Genomic DNA, 26,207 nt, shown 5'->3' with positions numbered 1-26,207 from the left:
TTTAAGAGAACAAAAAAATAAGTGTAACAGTAAGAAGCTGTGAATTACAGAAATGATAAGGAGATGAGTAAATCAGCTGGTAACTAGACAAGAAAGAAGCACAGAATTCTAAGAGCAAAAAGTATATGGTCTGTGACAGAGGCAGGGAAGCACAGCTTGAGATAGAAGTTTCTGGCTCCATAGATAAGTCTTCTTCCATTACTTTATTACTTCTGTACCTCCTGTCCTTCTTGAGACCACATCTTGTTTTTTTCCCAGAAAAGAGTATATCATCTTTGATGTCAGGCTTTTGATAGTAGAATTCTGGCTCTGTCTTTTACTAACTGTGTGACCTTGTGCAGGTTGTTTAACTTCTGTCTCATCCCTCATCTGTGAAATGAGAATCATAATAATAACACCTTTCCTCACAGAGTTTGACCTAAGCAGTGAATGAGATGGTACATGCAAATCTTTCAGAATAGTGGTACATACATAACAAATATTCAATAGATAAAATCATACATGTGATGCTATTTGGTGTAATCTGAAGTGTTTTCGTTTTTGTTTTTGAGTTGAATGAGTTAATTTGCCTGCAGATTTACTTAGAACAGGGAAACCCAGTATGTGGACTGAGTAAAGAATTTTAGGTAGTATGTGGGACATTAAAAAATACTGTCCTTGGGTCCTCTCCTGGTGGCACAGCGGTTGAGCGCTGGGCTGCGAAACTGCCTGCAGCCTCTGCAGCGCCAGTTCGATCCCCAGCCGCCGGCAAGGGTCCCACATGGTGCACAGACCTCTCCTGCTGCGTCCACTGCTCCCCTCAGCAGTGTATTTCATCTGTCTGCCTGTTCTGTTCCCCTCTCTGGCTCTGGTGAATTCTCTCACCCTCCTGCGCTTCTGGCTGTACCCAGTGCTTGTATAAACAAACAAACAAACAAACAAACAAATAAATAAATAAATCTTTAAAATGAAAAAATAAATTCTTAAAAAAAAATACTGTCCTTATTCATTGTGAATAATACCTCTTGGAACTTATACATTGAGCACTTAATAACTACTTGGTGGTGTTCTAAGCATATTACCTTTATAAATTTGTTAGATCTTCATGATCATCTGGAGAAGCAGGTTCTGTTGTAGAAACTGAGAAACACGAAGACTGTCTTGCCTAAGGTGATATGTTATGTAAGTGGGAGATGTAGGATTTGAACCCAAGTTATATTGTTGTAGAGTTTTAATTCTTAAATACCTATTTCCTTTTCTGTTTTTATTTGCCTTTATAACAAAGAGAATGCTCTGTTTGTTGCTACTGTGTCTTTTACACTTTCCTAATGCTTATTCCCATTTTAACAAAAAGGTAGCATATCTCAGGTACAGAAACTTAGGTGGGAGTAATGATACAACTATGCTTTTGTTTTTTGTTTTTTAAAGATTGATTTATTTATGCATACAAGAACTGGGGTACAGGCCAGAGGTGCAGGGGGTGAGAGGATTCACCAGAGACAGAATGGGAAACAGAACAGGGGGATTGACTGAAGTACACTGCTGAGGGGAGCAGTGGGCAAGACAGGAGAGGTCTGCTGTGCCATGTGGGTAGCTTGCTGGCCAGGGATCGAACTCGTGTTGCAGTGGCTGCGAACAGCTTCACAGGTTGCATCTTAACCCCTTGCACCACCAGGGAGGCCCCCTACTGTGCTTTTGCAAGATTTTTATACTGTGCATAAAGTAGTATGTCACTTGACAGTAGGCCAGGGTAAGTTAAAAGGTGTGTGCTATAAATCCTAATGCAACCCTATTTTCTTAAAACGTTGCATGTAATCCAACAAAGGGTGCATTTGGAAGAAGAAAATATATTAATTTTATTCAAAGGAAGGTATAAAAAGAGGGAAAAAAGAATATGGGAGAAATATAAAACAAATAACAAGGCAGTAGACTTAAAGATAACCATAGCAGTAGTCACATCAAATACAAATGGTTTAAACATACCAGTTAAAAGGCAGAAATTGTCAATTTGGATTTTAAAAATACATCCTTTTTCATATGAAGCATACTTTAAATACACAAATGTGTTGAAAGTTACGAATGAAAAAAGATGTACCATACTTAGAATAGTCAAAAGAAAGATGGAGTAACTATTAATTAACATTAGACAAAGTAGACTAAACCAAAGAATGTCGCCAAGGATAAAGATTGTCATTACATACTGATATATTGGTCAGGTAAGCAGAAGACATGGCAGGTTTAAACATTTATGTTCTTAATAACAGCATTTCAAAATATATGAAATAAAAAACTAATAGGACTCTTAATTAAAGTAATTCTCCTTTTTATTTGGAGATTTATGCACATTTTCCTGAGTATGAAAAATCACAAAGATTTGGTGGACTTAAACTACTTTTTTTTTTTTTTTTTTTGAGGTCACATTGACAACATGGTTTGTGTTTTAAAAGTACAGGCTCTCCCCTCCCAGGTGTAGTTAGTGACCACACTGCACCGACCACCAAAACACCCATTGTTCACCATCATGGTCCATTGTGCTCCCTGCCCACTTTGTTCTCGCCCCTTCCCCGCCCCTGTGGTAGCCTCAATTCTGTAGTCAGCTTTCAAGGGCGTGGTTTTCTGTTTCCCACATGTAAGTGGCATCATCTCCTTCTGACTTAATTTGCATAGTATATTCCCCTCCAGATCCATCCATGATGCTGTGATGGCAAGAGTTTCTCCTTTTGATAGGTAGGTGGCATTCTGTTGTGTATGTATATCACCTTTCTCTTCCCCTCATCTGTTTTTGGGCATTTAGGTTGTTTCCATAGTTTGGCTATTATTTTGCTGCAATGAATGTGGAAGGGTTTGTTTTTGTATTTTGTACATAGTGTTTTTGTATTCTTTGGGTAGAGACCTAGAAATGGAATTGTTGGGTCATAGGGTAGGTCCATTTTTAATCTTTTGAGAAACCTCCATACTGTTTTCCATAGGGGCTGCGCCAGAGTGCATTCCCACCAACAGTGTAAAAGGGTTCTTTTTTCTCCTCATCCTCACCAGCACTTGTTTCTGGTCTTTTTAATAAGAGCCATTCTCACTGGTGTGAGGTGGTATCTTGTTGTGGTTTTGATTTACATTTCCCTGATGGTAAGTGATGATGGACAATTTTTTTTTTATGTGCTGGTTGGTCATCTGTCTTCTTTGAAGAAGTGCCTGCTTTGCTCTCTGCCTATTTTTTGATTATTTTTGGGTTTTTTTTTTGTTGTTGTTGTTGAGTTGCATGAATTCTTTGTAGATCTTTGATATTAGCCCCTAGTCAGATGTGTGGTGCACAAATATTTTCTCTCATTCAGTAGGGTGTCATTTTGTTTTAGTGACTGTTTTGTTGTACAAAAGCTTTTTAGTTTGATGTAGTCCCAGTTGTTTATATTCTCTTGTTCTTCCTTGCTGGAGATGAATCCATGAAGCATTTCTGAAGCCTGTGTCAAGAAGTGTTTTGCCTATGTTTTCTTTTATGTATTTTATAGTTTTAGGTCTTCAAGTCTTTTATCCATTTTGAATTGAATTTTTTTTAAGATTTATTTTTATTTATGTATACAAGAACTGGGGTATAGGCCTGACGCGTGGGGGGTGAGAGGATTCACCAAAGACAGAGTAGGGAGCAGAACAGGTATATCTATTGAAATACACTGCTGAGGGAAGCAGCAGATCACAGAGGAGAGGTCTGCTGCGCCATGTAGGTTAGCTCCCTGGCCCGGATCAAACTCATAACTGCAATGGCTGGTTATAGCTTGGTAGCACTGAGACTTTAACCCCTGCACCACCAGGGAGGCCCTGAATTGATTTTTTTCTATTTGTGTATAGTGTGAAATAGTGATCTAGTTTCATTCTTTTCCATGTTAATCTCCAGCTTTCCAAACACCATTTATTGAAGAGCCTTGCTTTGCTTCATTGTATATTCTTGGCTCCTTTGTCATAGATAAATTTTCCATATAAGTGTGGGTTTATTTTTTTCTCAATTCCATTCCATTGGTCTCCGTGTTTTGTTCCAGTACCATTCTATTTTGATTATTGTAGCTTAATAATGGTCAAGAATAATTCCAAGTCTGGAAATGTGTTGCTGCCATTCTTCTTCTTTGTCACAATAGCTTTAGCTATTTGAGGTCTTTTGTGGTTCCATATGAATTTCAGTAATGTTTGCTCTATTTCTTTGAAGAAAGTCATGTGTTCTAGCTAGGACTGCCAATACTTATGTTGAACAGTAGTGGTGAAAGTGGACACTGTTGTATTGTACCAGATCTTGGTGGACAAGCTTTCAATTTTTCACTATTGAGAATGATATTAGTTGTGGGTTTGTCATATATGGCCTTTGGCATGATGAGGTGTGTTCCATTTATTCAGTTTTTCAAGGGTTTTCATTATAAATGGATGTTGAATCTTAACAGGTGCTCACAGATATTCCCTTATCAGATGCTTTTTCAGCATCTGTTTTTATCTTTCCTATTACTGATGTGGTGAAATACCTTGATTGAAGCCACCCTTGTATCCTTGGCACAAATCCTACTTGGTCATGGTATATTATCTTTTTAATGCATTGTTGAAATTGGTTTGCCAAGATTTTGTTGAGGATTTTTACATTGGTGTTTTTGCAGAAATTGGTCTTCAGTTTTCTATTTTTGTGTTGTCATTTTCTGGTGTTGGTATTGGAGTAATGTTGACCACATGCAATGTATTTGGGAGTATCTCTTTCTCAGTGATTTTAAATAGTTTGAGCAAGATAGGTCTTAGCTCATCTTTGAATATTTGGTAGAATTTGTGAAGCCATCTGGTCCTGGACTTTTGTTTTTCTTGGGAGGCTGTTTATTGTGTTTCTGTTTCCATGCCCGAAATTGGTCTGTTCAGGTTTTCTATTTCTTCCTTTTTCAGTCTTGGATGATTGTATATTTCTAAGAATTTATCCATCTCTTCTAGGTTATTGAATTTACTTGCATAGTAATCTCATATTAATCACTTACAAGCCTCTTAATTTCTGAGATGTCTGTTGTAACTTTCATTTCTATTCCTATTTTTTTTTCCTTTTTGAGTCTAGCTACAGAGTTGTCTATTTTGCTTATTATTTCAAAGATCCAGCTTTTGACTTCATTAATCTTTTCGACTATCTTTTTTATTTATTTCTACTTTAATTTTTTACTATTTACTTTCCCCTGCAGACATTTGATTTTGTTAATTCTTTTTCTTGTTCTTTAAGGCGAGAGATGAAATTATTTACATGAGCTCCTTCTTGTTCTTGTGCCTTTTAAACAGTACTTTTAATCTGTTTGACCTAATAAAAACATTTATAGAACACCTAACAATAGCAGAATATTCTTCTCAATTGTTCTTAAACACACACACAATATTTTCCATGATGGACTGTGTTTTGGACCATAAAACAGGCCTCAGTCATTTAAATGATTTGAGATTCTGTGTTCCCTAGTCACAGTGGAATTAAATTAGAAATTTAGTGGGAAACTGAACATTTTACTAATATTTGGATATGAGCACAATTCTAACCTATATGTCAAATAAGAGACCAGAAGGATACTAGATGGTATTTTATCCTGAATGAAAATAAAAATACAAAATATCAAAATTTGTGAAATGTAACTTAAGGCAGTATTTAGGGAGGATTTATAGCACAGAATTCCTTTATTAATTTCTTAAATTAGTGACTTCCCTGTCTGCCTTAAGAAGTTAGAGAAAGAACAAATTGTATTAAAAAAAAAAGAAAGTGGTAAAGATCAATGTGGAAATTAATGTATAGAAAATAAAAAAAAACAGTAGACTAGCGGCCGAAATAGCTTAGCCGGAGAGCGTTAGACTGAAAAAAACAGTAGACTAAATCACTTTGAAACGTAAAACTGGTTATTAGGGGAGATCAATAAAATTGATAAACTCTAAATAGGCTGATTAGTTTCAGAAATGACAGGTGACATCACCATTTATTCTATAGATAATAAAAGGATAATAAGGGAATATTATGAATAACTGTGCCTATAATTTTTATAACAGATGAAGTACACAAAGTCTTCTAAAGACAATATACTACCAATCTTTACTCCAGAAGAAATAACCTGAGTAATCTTGTATCTTTTAAAGGAATTTAATTTGTGATTAAATTACTCACACACACAAATTCTGGGCCCAGATTACTTCTCAAGTGGATTCTACTATATAAATACGTAAGGAGGGGCTTTCCTGGTGGCGCAGGCAGTTGAGCGCAGTGCTGTGAAGCTGTCCACAGCCTCTGCAGTGCCGGTTCAAACCTAACCTGCCGTCTGCGAGGGTCCCACATGACACAGCAGACCTCTCCTGTCTCGCCCGCTGCTCCCCTCAGCAGTGTATTTCGTCAGTCTGCCTGTTCTGCTCCCCGCTCTGTCTCTGGTGAATTCTCTCACCCTCCTGCACATCTGGCTTATACCCGGGTTCTTGTATAAATAAATAAATAAATAAATAAATAAATAAATAAATCTTTCAAAAAAAATAAAAATAAAATAAAATAAATAAATATGTAAGGAATAAATAATACCCGTTCTATGCAAACACTTTTAGGTAATTGTGGTGCAGGGAATACTTCCTAACTGAACATTGGATGGGTAAGTGAAGTCACGAGAAAAGAAAACTTATGTATTTATTTTTATAGCAGCTTTGTTTATAATAACCACTCAAACCCAAAGGCCCATTAATAGATGAATGAAGAAACAAATTTTATGATATATCTATACTACTTAGCAATAAAAAGGTGTGAGCTGTTCAGACAGCAGCACGGATGAATCTCAAAAATCTGCCGAGTTACACTCAAAGGAAGTAGGCACAGGGGCCTCCCCTGGTGGCGCAGTGGTTGAACGCTGGGCTTCGAGGCTGCCCACAGCCTCTGCAGTGCCAGTTCGTTCCCCGGCCCCTGGCGAGGGTCCCACAAAAACAAAAACAAAAACAAAAACAATAAACAAACAAAAAAATCTGCCGAGTTACACTCAAAGAAAGTGGGCACAGGGGCCTCCCCTGGTGGTGCAGCGGTTGAGCGCAGGGGCCTCCCCTGGTGGTGCAGCGGTTCAGCGCCGGTGGTGAGGGTGCCACGTGCTGCAGCAGACCTCTCCTGCCGCGCCCCCTGCTCCCCTCAGCAGTGTATTTCGTCAGTCTGCCTGTTCTGCTCCCTGCTCTGGCTCTGATGAATTCTTTCACCCTCCCGCACTTCTGACTGTACCCAGTGCTTGTATAAATAAACAAATAAATCTTTAAAAAAAAAAAAAGAAATTGGGCACATAGGGAATTACCAGATATATTCATTATTTGATGGTGGAGTGTTTTTTTTTCTCATTGATAAAATAACCTACATAGCTTGAGCATGTGCAGTTTATTGCATGCCGTTTATATGTAAGGTTTTTTCAAGTGATGTATGAATTGATAAAATAATTACTAAAACTGCTTATTAATAACATGCATCATTACTATGCTTTTCGCGTAATTTATATACAATGCAGAAAGTTGATTGAAATCTTTTTCTTAGAAATCATCAAAAAAATTTAATTCATTTGGAGCATTGGTTCTCGACTAGGGCAATTTTGCCTCCCAGGGGACATTTGGCAGGGTCTGTAGACATTTGATTGTCAAAATGTTAATAGCATCTGGTGGATAGAGGCCACAGGAAACTTACAAAGCAGGCTATATATAATGCACAGCAAAGTCCCCTTCACCAAAAAATTATTTAGTCCCAAGTGTCACTAATGCCAAGGTTGAGAAACCCTGATTTATATTATCTGCTGCTTTTATCACTTTTATTGCTGCTTATTATTTTAATTTTGTGTTTTTATATCTTCTGCTTTGAACATACTGTTGGTCAAACAAATTGCTAATAATACATTGAGAAAATTGTGTCTTACACTTTTGGGAATGTGTAGCTGATATGTTTATGAGACTTATTTTTTAAATAATTATTCTTAGAGACACTTGGAATTGGTCAATTTGGATGTGTTGTAATATTTTCATATCATTTGAAAAAATGTTAAAACGCCAGCACTACCATATACATAGTTTCCCAATCTAGTCTAATAGAGGTCACCAGTAGAGTTTAATTTTAATTGTTGGACTAAATTTTAATTTTTGAAATAATTAGTGACTTTGAAATCTGATCTTTACATTAGAGATCTCTCTCTTTTTTTTTAAGATTTATTTATTTATTTATAAAAGCACTGGGTACAGTCAGAAGCGTGGGAGGGCGAGAGAATTCACCAGAGCCAGAGAGGGGAGCAGAACAGGCAGACTGACAAAGTACACTGCAGAGGGGAGCAGCAGGCGCAGCAGGAGAGGTCTGTGCGCCATGTGGGACCCTCACCAGCAGCCGGGGATCTAACCGGCGCTGCAGAGGCTGCGGGCAGCTTTGCAGCCCAGTGCTCAACTGCTGCGTCACCAGGGGTGGCCCTACATTAGGGATCTCTTAATTTAAGATACTCCCTTGCTTACTTTTTGCCAGTGTTCCACAAATAGGCCCTGATTCTCACATCAGACACCTCAGCAGGTTTACATGGTGGCAATCAGATCTTAGTTCTTTTTCTGTCTTAAAAGAGAACGAGGAGGGCCTCCCCAGTGGCACAGTGGGTTGAGTGCTGCGCTGTGAAGCTGTCCACAGCTTCTGCAGCACAGGTTCGGTTCCCAGCTGGCCAGGGAGATACCCACATCTCCCATAGACCTCTCCTGTCTCACCCGCTGCTCCCCTCAGCAGTGTCTTAGGTCCGTCTGCCTGTTCTGTTCCCCGCTCTGTCTCTGATGAATTCTCTCACCCTCCTGCACCTCTGACTGTACCCCAGTTCTTGTATAAATAAATAAATCTTCAAAAAAAAAAAAAAGAGAATGAGGAGAGAGAAGGTAGATTTGAGTGTAAGAATGTGGGGAAAAGGACAAAGTTTGGAGCAATTTAACCTTTAGTATATGTTGTTTCCAAATAGAGTAATACTTGGAGTTTTCTATATTCTATTTGTTTAGGAGCAGTTTGCTGCTGCTGCAAGCATTTCTCCAACTGCTCCCAGAAGACTGATGTTACATGGCTGAATTTAGTCCATGTAATAGCCTTCCTCTGCTTATTCTTCCATCTATTGCACTAACGACTCTGTTCCTATTTTTCTTCTACACCAGTGGTTGGGAATTTTTCAGGAAGGGTCCAAGTAGTAAATATTTTAGACTCTTTTTCACAGTCCATACAGTCTCTGTTGCATGTATTCAGGTCTGTGTGAAAGCAACTATGAACAATACATAACTGGATGAACATGACTGCAGTCCATTAAAACTTAATTTACAAAAATAGCTCTGGATTCAGCTTGTGGACCTTCAGCATTTCCTCTTTTGGGGGAAACATTAGGCATTTTGTGGTTAGTTTCTCATTGATGGGTGGTTTCAAATGGAAAACAGTGGTACCCTTTCACTAGCAACTGCTCTGTTGTATTGAATGACTTTTATTGGTGATGGTGTGGTGTACATTTGAATGGCAACTAAAAGAGAAGTAGACTTAATAACACAACCTTACTTCCTTTCTTGCTTATAACCCATATGTAGATGGTCAGCATATTCTAGGAGATAGTCAGCATATTCTAGGAAGTTTACTTTTACCTTTGAAAAAGCTCTACAATTTTTTTAAGGATTGATTTATTTATGCATACAAGAGCTGGGGTGTAGGCCATAGGTGTGGGGACAGGGTAAGAGGATTCACCAGAACAGAGTGGGGAGCAGAACAGGCAGATGCACTGAAATACACTGCTGAGGGGAGCAGCGGGCAAGACAGGAGAGGTCTGCTGTGCCTTGTGGGTTGCTCCCTGGCTGGGGATCGAACTTGTGCTGCAGTGGCTGCAGATAGCTTGATAGTGCTGAACCTTAAATTAATCCCTTGTGCCACCAGGGAGGCCCTTTTTTTTTTTAAGATTTATTTTTTATTTTTATTTATTTATTTAATTTATTTATACAAGCACTGGGGTGCAGTCAGAAGCACGGGAGGGTGAGAGAATTCACCAGAGCCAGAGTGGGGAGCAGAACAGGCAGAAGGACTGAAGTACACTGCTGAGGGGAGCAGTGGGTGGCAGGAGAGGTCTGCAGGCCCCCATTATTTTTTTTTTAATATGCTTGTGTTCTATTAATTGGAGTAGGGTAGTAACTTCCTTATTGTTCTCTCTACTTTTAAGATTCTCTCTAAATCCATTTAGCTCCATAAATGTTGCCAGTTACCTATGTAAAATAAAAATATTGTGGCACACATCCTTCCTGTAATTAATTACACAGTAATTTAGTCCTCTAGATTAATGGTTCTTAACTGCTTTTTATTCTTGCATCCCTTTGAAAATCTTTTGATAGGTGTGAAAATGAATTTTGTGTGTGTTCATTACATATTTTCATACATTTGGGAAGTTGGACAATTCATGGTCTCTTAATTAAGAATTCTTGATTTAGAGAATAAAAGTTTGTTTCTTTCCTTGATTTTGTAAATACATCATGATCTGGCTACATTCTTTTTGCAATTTATCATCCATGTTCTCAGACACACACATTTTCTACAAAGAATTAATGAACCTTCTCCTGTTGTGCCAGTTTCTTCCACTCTTTTATACTTGCAGTTATCATTTCCTCGGGCCAGGAATGTCGTTACCGTTTTCTCTCTATCTTCCCAATTTTTACTGGTTAATATTCATCCCAAATACCAAATTCTTATCTGAAGATTTTCCTGACATTTCCTTTATGGTGCAGGCATAAATAAATGTAAAGGAATTGCAGCAGATGAAGCGTGGAGGGAATGGGATGGGGAAGGGGATGGAAGGAGAGCACCTCTAGGAAAGATTTATTTGCTCTTAGGAGATAGACCTCTTCTTCATCTCTCTGCGCCTCAGTTTCTAAGTGGAATATAATATTTATTTTAGAGTGCTGTTAAATGAAGAACAGTGTTCTCCACACACCTCAATGTTTATATGGGAAATTCATCTTCTTCGGGCCATTGGGTTGCCTGAGGACCATATGTAAACAGCTTCAGAGCCCCAGTACTCAAAATGTTCTAGTGGAAAACTGGTTACTAAAACAAGAATGTTTCTTGAAAATCTTTTACCAAATCACTATGCACATATTTATGTTGTTAGAAGTGTTGCCACCTTTAAAAAAGCCACTGGATAGTTTACAACTGGAGTACAGGGTGCTTTTTTTGGCTAGTTGGTTGTGATACTATAGATTTCTGTCTTTCACAAATTAACAGTGTGGTCTTCACTATTCCAGGAATGACTCAGAGGGTGTATGACATGATAATTTGTAATTTTGCTGAGCAAGGTTTGATCCTGTTTCACTACACATCAGGGTATTTTTTGGATGGCAACTTTTGCTAGCACTATTTATGCTGCTGGAGCCAACTCCTAGTGCTGGTGATCAATGAAAAACAAAATATAGTTGGTCTAGCAAAAGGAATTTTGGATAAATTAAGGAGTAAAATGTATGGTTCTGTTGTTTAATTTCATGATATAAACAAGTCTTTTTCAATTTGTATGGTAAGATAGATAAGTAAATGATTCCTGTATTTTTGAATCATTTAAAGGTCTGTAGGAGTAAAAAATACACTTTCATATGTTATATGTCATCGTATTCTCAAATGTGGGGGATTTTTCAAGATATTTTGGAACAAATCTTGTGTAAACATCAAGTATCTGTTGTATTTAAAGTCATCAGACTCATGAATTCAATAGGAATGAATAATTCAGGCAAGGGTGTATGTGTGTATGTGTGTGAGAGAGATTCTCTTTCTGAATGAAATTTGTAAGATCATTTAATAGTCCATCCTTAAGGACACTGCCTTTTCATTTCCTCAAGATAAAGATTGGCTTTTTTTTTTTTTTTTTTTTTTTTTTACTGTTACAAACATTTGCTTTTATACCTGGTTGTCCAGACTCTTCCTTATGCTTCCCATCTCTCTCCTACATTTTGCCCTTTAACTATACTCTACACAACTATTGGCTATTCCCACAATGCTAATAACAAAGGATTTCCCTGCTCCTAGCCTTTGTACAGGCTGTATTTCCTTCATCATTTTGTTCACCTAATGAACTGTTAGAAGCGGAGAGGGAGAGAAATTAGATATCTGACCCCCTCCCTGGCATCCCCACAATTCCACAGTATTTAAACATTCAATTAAGGGTTCCTCTGGAGAGGGTAATTTGCCTTTGTAGAAAGTGCCAAGGGCTAACAAACAGACTTGCATTTAAGACCTCCCCTGCCATTAACTGAGCAGCACATGAACTCTGTTGGATTATTGTCTTCTTTTTTTTTTTTTTTAAAGATGTATTTATTTATGCATACAAGAACTGGGGTATAGGCCAGAGGTGTGGGGCGTGAGAGGATTCACCAGAGACAGAGTGGGGAACAGAATAGGCAGATTGGCTGAAATACACTGCTGAGGGGAGTAGCGGGTGAGTCTGCTGCCCCATGTGGGTAGCTCCCTGACCAGCTGGGGATTGAAATCGTGCTGCAGTGGTTGCGGATAGGTTGTGTCTTAACCCCTTGCACCACTAGGGAGGCCTGGATTGTTGTCTTCTGTAAAATCAAGGGATTGGAATAAAGCAGTAAGTTAGGCAAACTTACTTTTTTCTCTTTTTCTTTGCTTTTATTGTTCTTCTCTTCTTTCATTCTTGCATGTTTGAAGAATACAACACTTTTACATTGCTTTACAGTATGTTACTTACAGCCCTATTCTCCATAAGGTGTAGGGGACACCATGCCCTGGGACAAGGTGGCAAATATTAAAATAAGGGAAGACTTGAGGACTTGAAATGTAACCCAAGTTGAGATCTCCAGATACCTTCCACCTCTTAAATAATATTTGTCTGTGTTATCCTCTGTATTAGCATGAGCAAAAACATCTGTGTGTATATGTAGCCTAGTTCCAAGAGGCTCTTCTGGAGACCAGTTTGGCTGTGAAGTCCAGTGACACTAAACAGTGACCACTAATGCCATCTGTTGGTAGAAAGTGTTGTATGCTTTATTGGGTTTGTAACTCTCTTAATCTCTCTTAATTTCTGTGAAATTTTGCTAGTTGGAAGTTTTTAGGTTGAGGAGATTCCTGTATAATTCAGGAGAATTTGTGGGGTTTTCCCCACCCATACTTTTTACTTTGAAATAATTTTAAACTAACAGGAAAGTTTAAAGAGTAGTAAACAAATTGACCAGATTTTAACTTTTTGCTCCATTTTTTTATCATTCACTTATTTATCTCATATACACATAAACATACTGTTTTCAGAAATATTTGATTAGATACCCCTTTACTTTTTAATACTTCAGTTATGTTTAAGAACAAAATTTCTCTTTTATGTAACCACAGTAATCAAATTTAGGAAACTGATGCAATATTTTGATCTTCAGTCTGTATTCTAATTTTGCGAATTGTCCTAATATTTTTTATAGCATTTACTGCCCTTTAGGATCCTTTGTTCTTAGGATCCTTGAGTTTCCTTTAGTTTATAAAAACTCCTCAGTCCTTTGTGCTTATAAATGTGTAGATTAATTTAGACATTACCAATTTTTTTTTTCTTTTGCAACCTGGGTGGTGTATGAAATTGCTAAACATGTCATTATGGTTGGCTTAAGTGATTGTAGTTTCTCCAGAACCTGCCCTTTTTTTCTTACAGTTCCAGGGTGTGTTCTTATCCATGTGAATTGCTGTTGTTTGAGAACTGCTTGCTATACTTTGAATAAGAATTAAGCAATTAAGAATTTTCTAATGATTTATTCTGTTCTAAAGAATAATAATAATTGTAATAATTTCAAGTTGTGTGCTTCTGAAGACATATGTTTGCATGACATATAAATATGCATTTTCACACACAGGAAAATATTCACAACATGCTGCTAAATCAACTGAAATTTAGAAGTAGAAAAAGGGCTCTTAGGTGTCAGCCTCCTTCTCTCCTTTCCCCCTTTTTTTAAGCCACATTACTGATAGATAGACTTTGAGCCTCATTTAAATATCAGTAAAGTTCTTGCTAAGGCCTTAGAATTGACTGGTAGTTTCTTTGCTTGGACTTGAACCCAGAATTTTCAGACTCAAAAATTTGTGTTCTTTCCATTATAATATACTATTTAAAGGTGCATTTAGTTTTTTTCTGTATGATTTCATTTAATTCTTACACAATCTCTGAGGTACATATTGTCATCTCTTATTTATAAATGGAGAAATAAAAGTACAGAGATTAACCAGATGAGTTATGCTTGGCACATTATTTAAGATGCTAGAGTTGGTATTCTACATCACATGCTTACCTCACTGAACTGCTGCTTCCTCTGCTGCCCCCTGGCAGGGATGGTAAGAGTTGTTCATGAATTAATGTGAACTCCATTAATATTTTTCTTTCAAATATCATCAGAGATTGCTATTACCACAACATCAGAGATACTGAATTAGAAACTGGGGGATGGTAGGATGAAATTGATTGAAATTAAGGGGATAGACTCTGACCATGGGAATAGAATGTGACCTTGTACCACAAGATGTCTAGGAGAGGGTCCTGGAGATATTTTGAAGTTTTTGGCAAAAGATGGGAGCATAGTTGTTCACTCCTCACCTTCCCCTAAAGTTCAATGGCAGACCTCTTTTGCATCTTAAACTTTGCAGTACTGTAACAGGGTGGTCCCCAGGAAATCTGTGCCACCATAGATATGGTGGAATAAAAATTAAAAGGGGGGATTGTAACAGGGTGGTCCCCAGGAAAGGGGGAGGTTCCAGGTTTCCTGGCCCACCCAAGGGAGAGTAGAGCTGAGCAGAGAGAGAAGAAGCTGCAGAGGAGACTGAGGAAGGAAGAAGGATGGAGCCAGAAGGAGACCAGGAGGAGGCACATGGAGCCTAGAGACATGTGAAGAAACTGCGCTTGTCTTTTGGTCGTGGACTGGGTGATACAGATGTGGGTGAGACCCGTGGGGAGGTGACAGTGGCAGCTTTTATCTTGATTTTGATTTTGCTCTTTTCCTTCCGGGCTTGTCTGGTTGTTTGGGACCCTTTTCTGTGGGTCCCCACTGGAAGATGCTTTGGACTTGTGGCAGGCTTCGGGGCCTTGCTCTGGGCCAATCCCATTTGGATGGAGTTCTACCCACGAGGGGACAGGTAACTTTGGGTGCTTGATTTAGAAACTAGATTCTTTGCCTTTTCTGTATTGTTTCCTAATTGTATAAAAGTTCCTTCCCATTAAAATCTCATGTTTTGTGTTATGTGGCAGATGGCAGAACCCTATATAAAATAGGCAGGTTTGTGGGGTTTGGGCTGCCCCTCTCCCTGCCCTGTAACAGTACTGGTTTTAGTTTCCTAAGATCATTTTCCCACCCAGAAACCTTTAATGATTCCTAAGACCTGTCCCTTCTCATATAAATTCCTGCCCTTGACATTTGAGAGTCCTCTACAGTCTGGCCTTATCACTTCTTTGAACCAATCCAGATCTCATCAGAAAGGTTCTCCCAGCAAGCAGGACACAGCTCCATATCAGTCTCATCTCTGGGCCAAGTTTACATCTAAATTTGCACTTTTGTTGATTGTGTTTTTACTTCTACAATGCTTCCTTTCTGCGCTTCAATTTGTCTTCCTTTATAAACCTAGGCATAATTTCTGCCTGTAGAAATCATGTGACTCTTGAAGCTGAAAAAAAATCATAGTTTAACAAAGTGGTGGTAGTCTCGGATTCTTTCATTTTCTATGCCTTCCCGCCCTCTAGCCATATTATAAACTTGCCCAGCAGAACCTTTCAGGTTCCCTTTCCTGTTCCCCTCCTTCCCTCATTTTACCTTCCTCTTACCTCTCCCCTTCTCCCTTCCCCACCCCTTCCTTCTGTCCTGCTGTTTCTGTCCCTTCCTCTGTCCCTTATCTTTCCTGTGTTTTGCTTTTCTGCTCCATCTTTTCCCCCCTTTCTCTCCCTTCCAGCTGCCTGCCCAGTGTGTAACTTGGGCAAATTATGTGACTGCTCATCTCTGAAAATGGGAAAATAGCCCTGTTACTCTGTAGGGTTGTTTTGATGATTGCATGACCTTTGATGGAAAGGCACTTAGAGCAGAGCCTTCTAGATAATCAGCATCCATAAGTCTCAGCTCTTTGGTCTGTTTTGTGTATTTTGATATATAAAACAAATGATAGGATTTTCTATTAAAGGAGAGTTATTTTCTTTCATGTACAAGTAGATTATTATTTTTAAAAGTAACTATAAATTAGAGCTTTTTGAACACCGACAATCATCAAAAAACGTTAATCATTTTAGCAGTCATGGTTAAGACAATTCTGCTCCTAGCTTTACTTTCAGCTACTGCAAAGTTAAACAGAAACCAGGATAGATTTTTCCACTTTGAGATAAACTAGTTTTTCATGGACATGTCATATGGACTAATGTTGTGGTAATTTTTGTCTAAAAAGCATTTTGCCTTCTCTTGAACGAAGATTTAGCTAGGTATAATTGACAGCTATTTTCTCTTAGCACTTTGAAGATGTTCCATTTTCTCCTGTGTCTTGGTATTAGTGAGAAGGTTTCAGTTAAATTTTGCTCCCATTTAACTAAAAAAGTTCCTTATTCTACTTGCTCTTTAAGCAGATATTTTCCAGTTTAAAGTGATTATGTAGAATATGGCTATCCTGATCAAGTCTGGTGATTTCTGAATATGAAAATACATGTCTTTAACGTATTCTGGGAACATAAGTTTGTCTCTGTAATTTAGCCTTCATTCCTTTTCTTCTTCTGGAACTCCTCTTAAGCTGTGCTACTCTTCCTTCACTTTTCTATATCATTTACTCTTTGTATTGAATTTTTGCGTAATTTCTTTTCTCTCCAACTTCACAAGTTCTCTAATGTTTAATCTGATGTTTAATTCAACAATGACTATATACTTATTTTCTTAAAAACATTTTATTTGGTTCGCTTACAAATTTGTCTTGCTCTTTCATAACATGTTGTGTTTTCAGTTTGTTCTGATTTTAGCCTCTACTGTTTCATAGCTGTATTGGATAAATTTTCCTTTTAAGTTCTGGAGAGGTCCTCTTAGTAGTTGTTGTTCTCTGCTTTTACTGCAGTGAGTTGTTTATGTATAGAGTCGATAAATTTTTATTCTGCACTTGCTGGCAGGACTTTTTGTCACAGTCTCACATCTGTGTTGAAGGAATGTTTCTCCCCAAATTTTCATTCCCCTATCTGCTTTGGGTTCTAGGATTCTCAATGACTTATGAACATATTTTATGAGAATTTCTTGATTTGAGGATCTTGGACCATGCTGATAGTGTGTAATTTTAAATTTTATATTTGGGTGGGAGGGGAAGAATATGACTAGGAATACAGAATGGTCATTTTGTAGATTAATTTGTAGATACCCTTCTCCAGTCTCACTGTAAATCCTAGGGCAAGGCAGATAAATTTTCTTATCTTCCTGTTCCAAGATATAGGTATATACACATATATATACATACATATACATATGTATTTTTTTAAATAGACCATCTTCTTATTAATGGTATGTAGACTGTTAATCTCTCTGGCTTTTTTCTAGGTAAAGGGTGAGATGGGGAGGAGAGTGTGTGTTTCAGTCCCGTTCTCATGTCTTGGTGGGCATGTCTTTTCTTTTCAACTGATACCAGAATTCAAACCCCCATTTTCAAATATCTTTGGTAGTACAAAGATTTTTATATTACTTCGTTAGCCATGTTGTGGAAATAGAAATCCTATCATATTCTTTAAAAATGCGTAGTGGCGGGCTTTGGGTTTCTTGGTGGTGGTGGGTGTGGTGTGGTGACATGCATTTCAGGAAATGTGATCCTATACCTTTGGGTCACATACAGTGGTAAACCAGTGTTACATCAAAGAAAATTCATAGTATTGTGTGTATTAATTGATTGCCATTTTCCTACACTTTTAGTGGATATTTATGTGATACTGTGAACAATCATTTTGTTCAATTGTTTACTCGTTCTTTAAACAGATACTTTTAAAGTAGGTAATTGAGGTCAAGTATTATGTTCTATATGTGCCTGAATACAGAGATGAGAAATAAGGTTCTTTTCTGTTGTGCTTTGTTTTGAGTGAGGCTCTTTAGCATCAAGGAACTTAGAGTTCACTAAGGAGAGATACATAAATCACTGTGAAAATACAGCAATCCAATTTTGAGATAAGAGCAGTAGAAGTACAAAAGCAGGAGAGCAATGACCTCTCTGGAAGGCATTGGGCAACTCTTTATAACCCTGACTGTGTACATCAGAACCCCTTTCTTTTAATTTGTGATAGCTTGAACTTTATAAGGATGGCAAATAAATCGGAAAAATAATCTTGCTTCATGTTCTACCAGAAGTGGTTTTAAAAGGCAAACCACATTTTGAATTAAACTTTTGTCAGAATATAGCTTAATATCAATTCTGTGGAAAACAAAATCTTCTTACTCATCATCATTATTGAAACATTACTGGGGAATTTGGGAGTAATCACTTATTTTCTTAAATTAGAGAAGTGAGTACACTTTAGCCTCATATATCAGCTGTTCATGTTAATGTTATGAAATACAGGCCTTTCATGAGTGTCATATATTATGTGTCTTCAATATTTATTTAAAAAATTAAAAGAAGGAAAACTAATAACTTAAATATTGAATTGCAATTAACAGTATTTTACTCATACCCCTTTTTTCCTCATGAAACTCATAATAATAATAAGAATATTATAACAAGAAAATTTAGTTTCTCTTGAACCTGTCACTTCTATTTAATGTTTCTTATGGTTGTCCGTGTGAATTTTTTTATGCGATTGGCATTCAAGTATCTTCTGGTTTTTATTGTTGTAAATTGTGCTTGATTAACTTGATCAATGTAGTGTTTTCTTTTTCACCAGAGTTTTGGTAAACATGAATTTCCACGGCTGAGATTTTTTTTTAAAGATTTATTTATTTATGCATACAAGAACTGGGGTATAGGCCAGAGGTGTGTGGCGGGGGGATGAGAGGATTCACCAGAGACAGAGTGGGGAGCAGCTGAAAAATATTGCTGAGGGGAGCAGCAGGAGAGTCAGGAGAGATCTGCTGCACCATGTGGGTATCTCCCTGGCTGGGGATCGAACTTGTGCTGCAGTGGTTGTGGATAGCTTCATGGGTTGCGTCTTAATCCCTTGCGCCACCAAGGAGGCCCCAAGACTGAGATTTTAAGCCAGAGTATATGAGCACATCAACTCTGTATTGTCTGAATGTTTTCAAAGAAAATGTATTATTTGCATTTCACTACCATTTTTCTTACTGTTACTTAACTCTTCTAGAATGTTTTGTAAAATGATTGTTTTTGCATATTTGTAATGATGACAAAAATTATATTAGAAAAGAGTATGTAACCACTGTTAGGAAATGAGATGGGAAGTTGTCATTTAACCCCCTTGTTCATTCCTTAAACAAAATTAGTTAAGTGTCTTTGAAAGTTTCAGAAGAGAATAAGTAGGAAATAATGAATTTAAAGAAGAGATATTGTGATGTTGGTAATCATTATGAGTAATGTGCCCTTCAGAGCACCAGGAAAGCAAATAATATTAAAGCATATATTTAATTTGTTAATTTAAATTTTGCTGTGTGTAAAGCACAAAAAGTTCCTGAGTTACCGACTCAAGTATAAACCCATGTCTCTGTCTTTAGAACTTGTGGTATTTTTTTGGTATTATATGAGGCTTTATGTTATGTCAGCAGTAATAAGTTCTTTTGACATGTGGTGTATTTGTAAGTAGTTATCCTATAAAGAAAAGGTGCTCTTAATGTATACTTTGTTGTACTTTTTTTTGTTTACACTTAATGAATTTTAATATGACCTTAATTTTCATGGACAGTTTCACTGATATTTCAATTAAAAGTAGGCAGAGAAAACTTGGTTCTTTACTGTTATAGATTATGAATGTGCTAATGTTTATTTCTGGTCTGTATTTTCTCTTTTTTCAGTAAATAGTAATAAAATGTTTGGTGTATAAAGTAGATTGGATACATGTCTTTTAACAATTAAAATATTTTTCTTAACACTAGGGGGCACTCCTGATCTGTGAATTCATACCTAAATTAATCTCTAGGATTAGAGTAAAATGAAATCATTTGAAAACTTTTCATTGTAAACTGAATATTGCCTTCAAAGAGAATTTGGATCAAGCTCATTTTTTTATAGCAGTGTCAATATACGTTGATTATTAATATAGTGTCATCAGGATATTAAACTCATAAAATGAAACAGATGGGAGGAAATTAAAATATTTCTGTATTCGTTTTCACATTGGCTTTTAAAAATGGGTTCTAAATGGTGTTAAAATCCATTTATTTCTATTATTTTGTCATTTAAAAATTCTAGTACAATGTTTTGCTCTTAGCAGGCGGGATGTATCTGAAGAAATAAAGATAAAGGCTGAAGGCTGCTATCATTAGTAATGGCATTTTAGGTATTTGAAAACAAAGAACAAATTTTCTACATCTAAGTGGTTACAGTTAGGATTTTGGTGATGCCCACCAAAATGTATTTTGCCAGAGGTGTATTTCTAAGGTTCTTGTCTTTTCTTTTTTAATTAGAAGACTCTATTAAATTTAAACTTTTTAGGTAGCTGACAAAATTTGCATCGATATTGGGGTTTGGTGAGTAGGGTTACTCCGGATCCTCTGAGAAAGTTTTCAGCATAGTTTCCTGTTCCGCAACACACAGCCAGTTTATAAAGAAAAAAGACATTTGCATAGACACAAATAGGCAAAGGCTGTGTTTTAAAAGAGCCGCCTTGTTAGAATAAAAGAGGTGCCTGCACAGACATAGAGGGCCAGAAGGCTGCATTTGAAAGGGACAGGTTTATTAAGGAAAAGAGACATCTGCAAAGATGCAGGTGGGTAGTCTTGGGACAAGATATGCATTTTGCCAGAGCAAGGGCGGTTCTTATATAGTGTTCTTTGGGGAGTTCATTCCTTTGTGGAATTTTGTGGCTTTGGGGTCAAGTTAGGTTGTTTTTTTGGAAATGATAATTCTTCTGCCCCCACTTAAGATTCCTGGAAACTTCTGTAGCTGGTTTAATGACTAGCTTTTATTATCCTACCTCTGATTTTTGTCCTTGTGAGACCTTCCATCCTAAATCTTTCTACTGTAAGCTTCCACCATCATCATAGTGGCACACATCATGTGTCAGCACTGGTATAGGTTGCTTGCATGTATTAGTTTATTTCTCTTGACCACACCTTTATGAAGTAGCTTATTTATTTTATTGACAAGGAAACTAAGTACAGATAATTTAAACTGCATTCACAAATCAAACTTGGGCAGTCTTGTTTTAGAATTTGTTCTTTTAAATCACTGTCGTGTATTGCTCTTCAGAGAGAAGAAATTTACCATTAAGGAAATTATTATTGACCTTTCAAAATCAGTTGTTGAAGTGAGTATAGTTTAAATTACCTAATTTATATAGATACTTGTTTGTCTTATAAAACATCATAGAAATTTGAAGTTGGAAAAGAACCTTAAAATTCATTTACTTCTGTCATTTTATAGAGACGAAATGCCAACCAAACGGTTGAAGTTACTTAGTCAGGTAACACACCAAGATATCTATGGAAAGGGCTTAGAGCCTCCAATAAATGTTTTGTCTCCTAGTAAAGCAGAAAGAAGCATGGCTTTGTGGAAAGAATATTTGACTAGACTTTTAGGTAGCTTGAATTTTATTCTTGATTCTCAGTTCACCAGCATTTTTCAGAGGCTCTGTGTCTTTATTATCTGAGATTATCACTCTCTTCCTTAATCAGTCTAATATTTGTGAAGATCAGTGAGATAATGGATTGACCATACCACATATTGTATTTTATGACATGTTCTTTTATTTTTAATGAAATGTAATACCTCTGTAAATTACATTGCCAGCAAAGGTAAACTTCAGTATTATTTATTTAGGGGTTACTTAAGTCTCTAAGAATTGATTGCTTTATGCCATGTGTTAACTTTCCATTTTTTTTATATTTTATTTACTTAAAACTAAAAAAGTTTTTTAATTTTCTTCACAAGTGAAAACATGATTTTGCTTTGCTGATGAACATAATAGTAACATATAATGGGTACTGTCCATTTATTATTTCTGATTATTTGAATAAAAATCATTGAAAAAACACATGTAGAATTGTCTTCAAACTGGATTTAGTGCTTTTGTTATAGGACAGGGAGAGGGGCAGCCCAAACCCCGCAAACCTGCCTATTCTAAATGGGTTCTGCCATCCGCCGCATCAACACAAAACATAGGACACTTTAATGGGAAGGATCTTTAATAAAAACTAGGAAACAATACAGGTGAGGCAAAGAATCTAGTTTCTAAATGAAGCACCCAAAGTTACCCGTCCCCTCGTGGGTAAAAGTCCATCCAAATGGGATTGGCCCAGAACAAGGCCCCAAAGCCTGCCACAAGTCTAAAGCATCTTCCAGTGGGGACCCACAGAAAAGGGTCACAAACAACTGGACAAGCCCGGAAGGAAAAGAGCAAAATCAACATCAAGATAAAAGCTGCCATGGTCACCTCCCCACGGGTCTCACCCACATCTGTGTCACCCAGTCCACGACCAAAAAACAAGCGCAGTTTCTTCACGTGTCTCTAGGCTCCATGTGCCTCCTCCAGGTCTCCTGGCTCCATCCTGCTTCCTTCCTCAGTCTCTTCTCCAGCTTCTCCTCTTCCTGCTCAGCTCCACCCTTCCTTGGGTGGGGCAGGAATCTGGAACCTCCCCCTTTCCTGGGGACCACCCTGTTACACTTTAACTGAAATAAAAAGTAGAGTTTATTTAAAATGGAAATACTTCTTGTCATGATAGCGGCGTGGATTTATTTTCTTAAACTTCCAAAAAGATAAATTTAAAATTTTCTGTTTCTTGTTACAGGAATAATAATGTATTTGCGATCTTGGACATGAGGCTGCCAGTCTTCTGTTACTGTTGACATCGGCACAGGGACTGATGTTGTGGGAAGCATGGACCTCATGAACGGGCAGGCTAGCAATGTTAATATTGCTGCTCCTGCTTCGGAGGTAAGGGCGTTCAAGAACTTAGTTGTAAAGTTTCTTGCCAGGCATTCTGATTCTTCAAGGATTATGGCTGTTCATAGATTTAAGTCAGATCTTGAGAAAAAGGGCTACAGATTTTTTATTTTTTAAAAAAAATTTTAGATTTTATCTTTCATATGTTCACTGTATATCATAAAAGTAGTTAATCCTTATCCATTTAAGATCCTTGACAATGATTTCCTAAAAATTTGTTTAGTTTTAAAGAATACATAGAATTTCTTTTCAGAATATGTTTATATTACATTAACCTTGAAGGTACCAGGACAAGTGGGGCAAAGAAAGATACTTTTATTTAGAACCACTAAATTTTAGATACCATCTAGATTCCTTTATTCTAGCCTCTTGGAGGAGAGCAAAGAACCACACTGGCATGTTGGAAGAGCTGCTCTGGTTTGCAGCTAGAGTGTTAAGATTAAACACTGAACTAGTTGTTCATCTCTCTAGTTAATCTATTGTGATTTCATTTTTTACCTTGCCTTCTTTCTTTTTTTTGCTTTGTTTATAAATCTAGGGTACTTACTCCTTTCCTTAATAACTTTAGCATCTAATACCTGTATTTCCTCTTATTTTGTTGCCTATTATAAAGAATTAGAATAATGTTTATGTCCCTTTAGCACTTTGGCCTCAACCTTCCTTCATAAATTCACTTCATTTTGCCCCAGCCAGTTGTTCAGGCTTTGATATCATTGAAAATATTCTAAGTCTATGGTTTTATTTTTCTTCTGTATATGATTTTTATATATTTTTTCTAACTCTGGCTTCCCTTAAAAATTTCGTTAAGCATTTCTTTTAAAAAACATTTTGTCAGTCATTTACGTAACTGTAATTTAGAGAGTATAACTTCATCACCTTCATATGTGCACAAACGTCACTCACCCTCCACCAAAAGTACAGTGTGTGCCCTATCACTTCCCTTCCCCATCCTCACCTTTGTTCCCCAGTCCCCTCCAACAGTCTAAGAATTATTCTTGCGCGCTTTGTCAGTTTTCTTTAGTTATTTAAATTCCACAAATGGGTAAAACCATCTGGCAGCTACTTTCATTTTATGGCTTATTTCACTTAGCACAATCACCTCAAGATCTGGCCATTTTTGTCCCAAAAAGCATCATTTCATCATTTTTAATAGCTGAGCAGTGTTCCATTGAGTATAAATTCCACAATTTCTTTAAGTAGTCATCTGTTGTTGGGCAGTCAGGCTGGTGCCACGACGTGGTTATTACAAATAATGCTACTCTGAACATAGGGGTGCATACATTTTTTAATGTTATTGTTTTCATATTTTTTGGATAAATATATAGCAGTGGTATTGTTGGATGATAGAGTATTTCCATTTTTATTTTTGTAAGCAATCTCCATACCATTTCCCACCAATGTGGATGAGAGTTCCTTTTTTCCACACCCTCACCGACATTTGTTATTTCATGTCTTTTTGACAGGTCATTCTCATCAGAGTCAGGTGATACCTTATTGCAATTTTGACTTATTTACCTAGTAATAAGTGATGTTGTGCATTTTATTTTATGTGCCTGTAGGCCATTTGAATGCTCCTATTTGGAGAAGTCGATTTTGTCTTTTGCCCATTTTTCTGATTGGATCTCTTGTTGTTTTTGTTGAGCTGTATGAGTTCTTTATGTATTTTGGAAATTAACTCTTTCTCAGATGTTTGTTGTGCTGATATCTTCTCCTAGTCTGTAGATGGCACTTTTTTGGGTACTTTTTGAAGTATTAACTCTTTTTAGTTTGATGTAGTCCCTTTTTTTTTTTCTTTTATTCCCCTTACTGTTGGAGGTGCTTCCCTGAATAGTTATATCCCCAAATACATCTTTGCCATTTGATATCTGGTAGTGTATCACCTATGATTTCTTGTAAGCATTTTATGGTTTCAAGTCTTATATCCCATTCTTTAATCCATTTTGAATTAGTTTTTGTGTATGAAACATGGTTCGCCACGTTTCCAGCACTATGACACTATTGGCAGCCACTGCAGCACTAGTTGAGTCCCCAGCATTGAAGAGAGACCTCACCTGTCTCTCCAGCTGCTCCCCTCAGCAGTGTATTTTAGTCAGTCCACCTGTTCTCTTCCCCACTGTGTCTCTGGTGAATCCTCTCAACCCCTCCCCACCCCCCGGCCTACACCCCAGCTCTTGTATGCATAAATAAAAAATAAAAGATTAACTGTGCTTTATTAAATATTTCTGATGGACCAGATGTTTTACGTACAATATGAACAAAAGCAAGCTACTTAATTACTATTCTGTGCCACAACCTAAGAAAATAGGCCAACCCCTTCCTCTGATTTCTGTTAAGAACCTCACCATCTCCCTAGTCATCTGAGTTTAAATCTTTGAATTTGTCTTTAACTTACATCTCTGCCTACCACAATCATTTTCTCAGGCAGAGTCTGCTAGCAGAACTGAAATTATAGTATTCTGTAATGTGGTCATAGAAATGAAGTCCTCTCATCTTTGCCATATTCTGTTGGTTAGAAACAGGTCACAGATTTTACCCAACTTCAGGTGGAAAGGGTAATGCAAGCAAGTGACTAACTACCACATTGTGGAAGTGCTTGGCAGGTGTCTTAGCACCCGTCCAGCACACATTTCTAAGAACCAGTTCTTAATTTCTGCTGTTACCATCTTAATTAGGTCATTGTTTCTTGTCTAGATTATTGCAACAGTGGTCTTTTAGTTGGGTTTGCACTTCTATTTTCTGGTATTTTTCATCTGTTTGATTGATGTTCAGTTTTAATACTCTTAAAATACACCTATTAAACTTTATAGTATTACTAAACTATGTTGTTCCTCATTGTCTTACTAATTAAATATAAATGACCCTCAGCCTTACATTCAAGACTGCTCACAATGGCCCACATTTTCTTGCTAGTGGATTTGTTACTAATCTTCCACTTGAAACTTAGATCCTAATGAAGGAATACTACATATGGCTATGTTCGTATAAACCCTTAGCTTTTCATACTTCTGTTATAACTTTGCTCACTGAAAGATTGAGCTCTGGTAAGATTATAGAGTATTTGCTCTCCTTCTCTCCACCTTTCCACCATATCAGCAGGACTCCTGTATAATAAAGGATTGCAATTGTAAAAGAACTGTGAAACTCAAACTCTTGTCAAAAGAGGAGTTTCTAGGAAAACCCAAAGACAATAGGAAA

The 26,207-nt window shown here is 37.1% G+C and overlaps 1 protein-coding gene across 3 annotated transcripts in view; it reads left to right on the top strand.

Annotated features, from left to right (window-relative positions):
• Nucleotides 1–26,207, top strand: part of RALGPS2 (Ral GEF with PH domain and SH3 binding motif 2) — a 145,827-nt gene that overhangs the window by 10,362 nt on the left and 109,258 nt on the right. For all 3 annotated transcript variants that reach the window (XM_037506400.2, XM_037506399.2, XM_054693441.1), the window contains exon 2: nucleotides 22,858–23,003. In XM_037506400.2, coding sequence (XP_037362297.1) covers nucleotides 22,947–23,003 — 57 coding nt within the window. In that variant the 5' untranslated portion in view covers nucleotides 22,858–22,946. The remainder of the gene's footprint in view (nucleotides 1–22,857; nucleotides 23,004–26,207) is intronic.

This window comes from Talpa occidentalis, unplaced genomic scaffold, assembly GCF_014898055.3.
Source record: "Talpa occidentalis isolate TD23 unplaced genomic scaffold, MPIMG_talOcc4v2.1 talOcc4.12, whole genome shotgun sequence".
NCBI lineage: Eukaryota > Metazoa > Chordata > Mammalia > Eulipotyphla > Talpidae > Talpa > Talpa occidentalis.
Note: the sequence above shows the minus strand (reverse complement) of the source record. Positions and strands in the feature narration are given on the sequence as shown.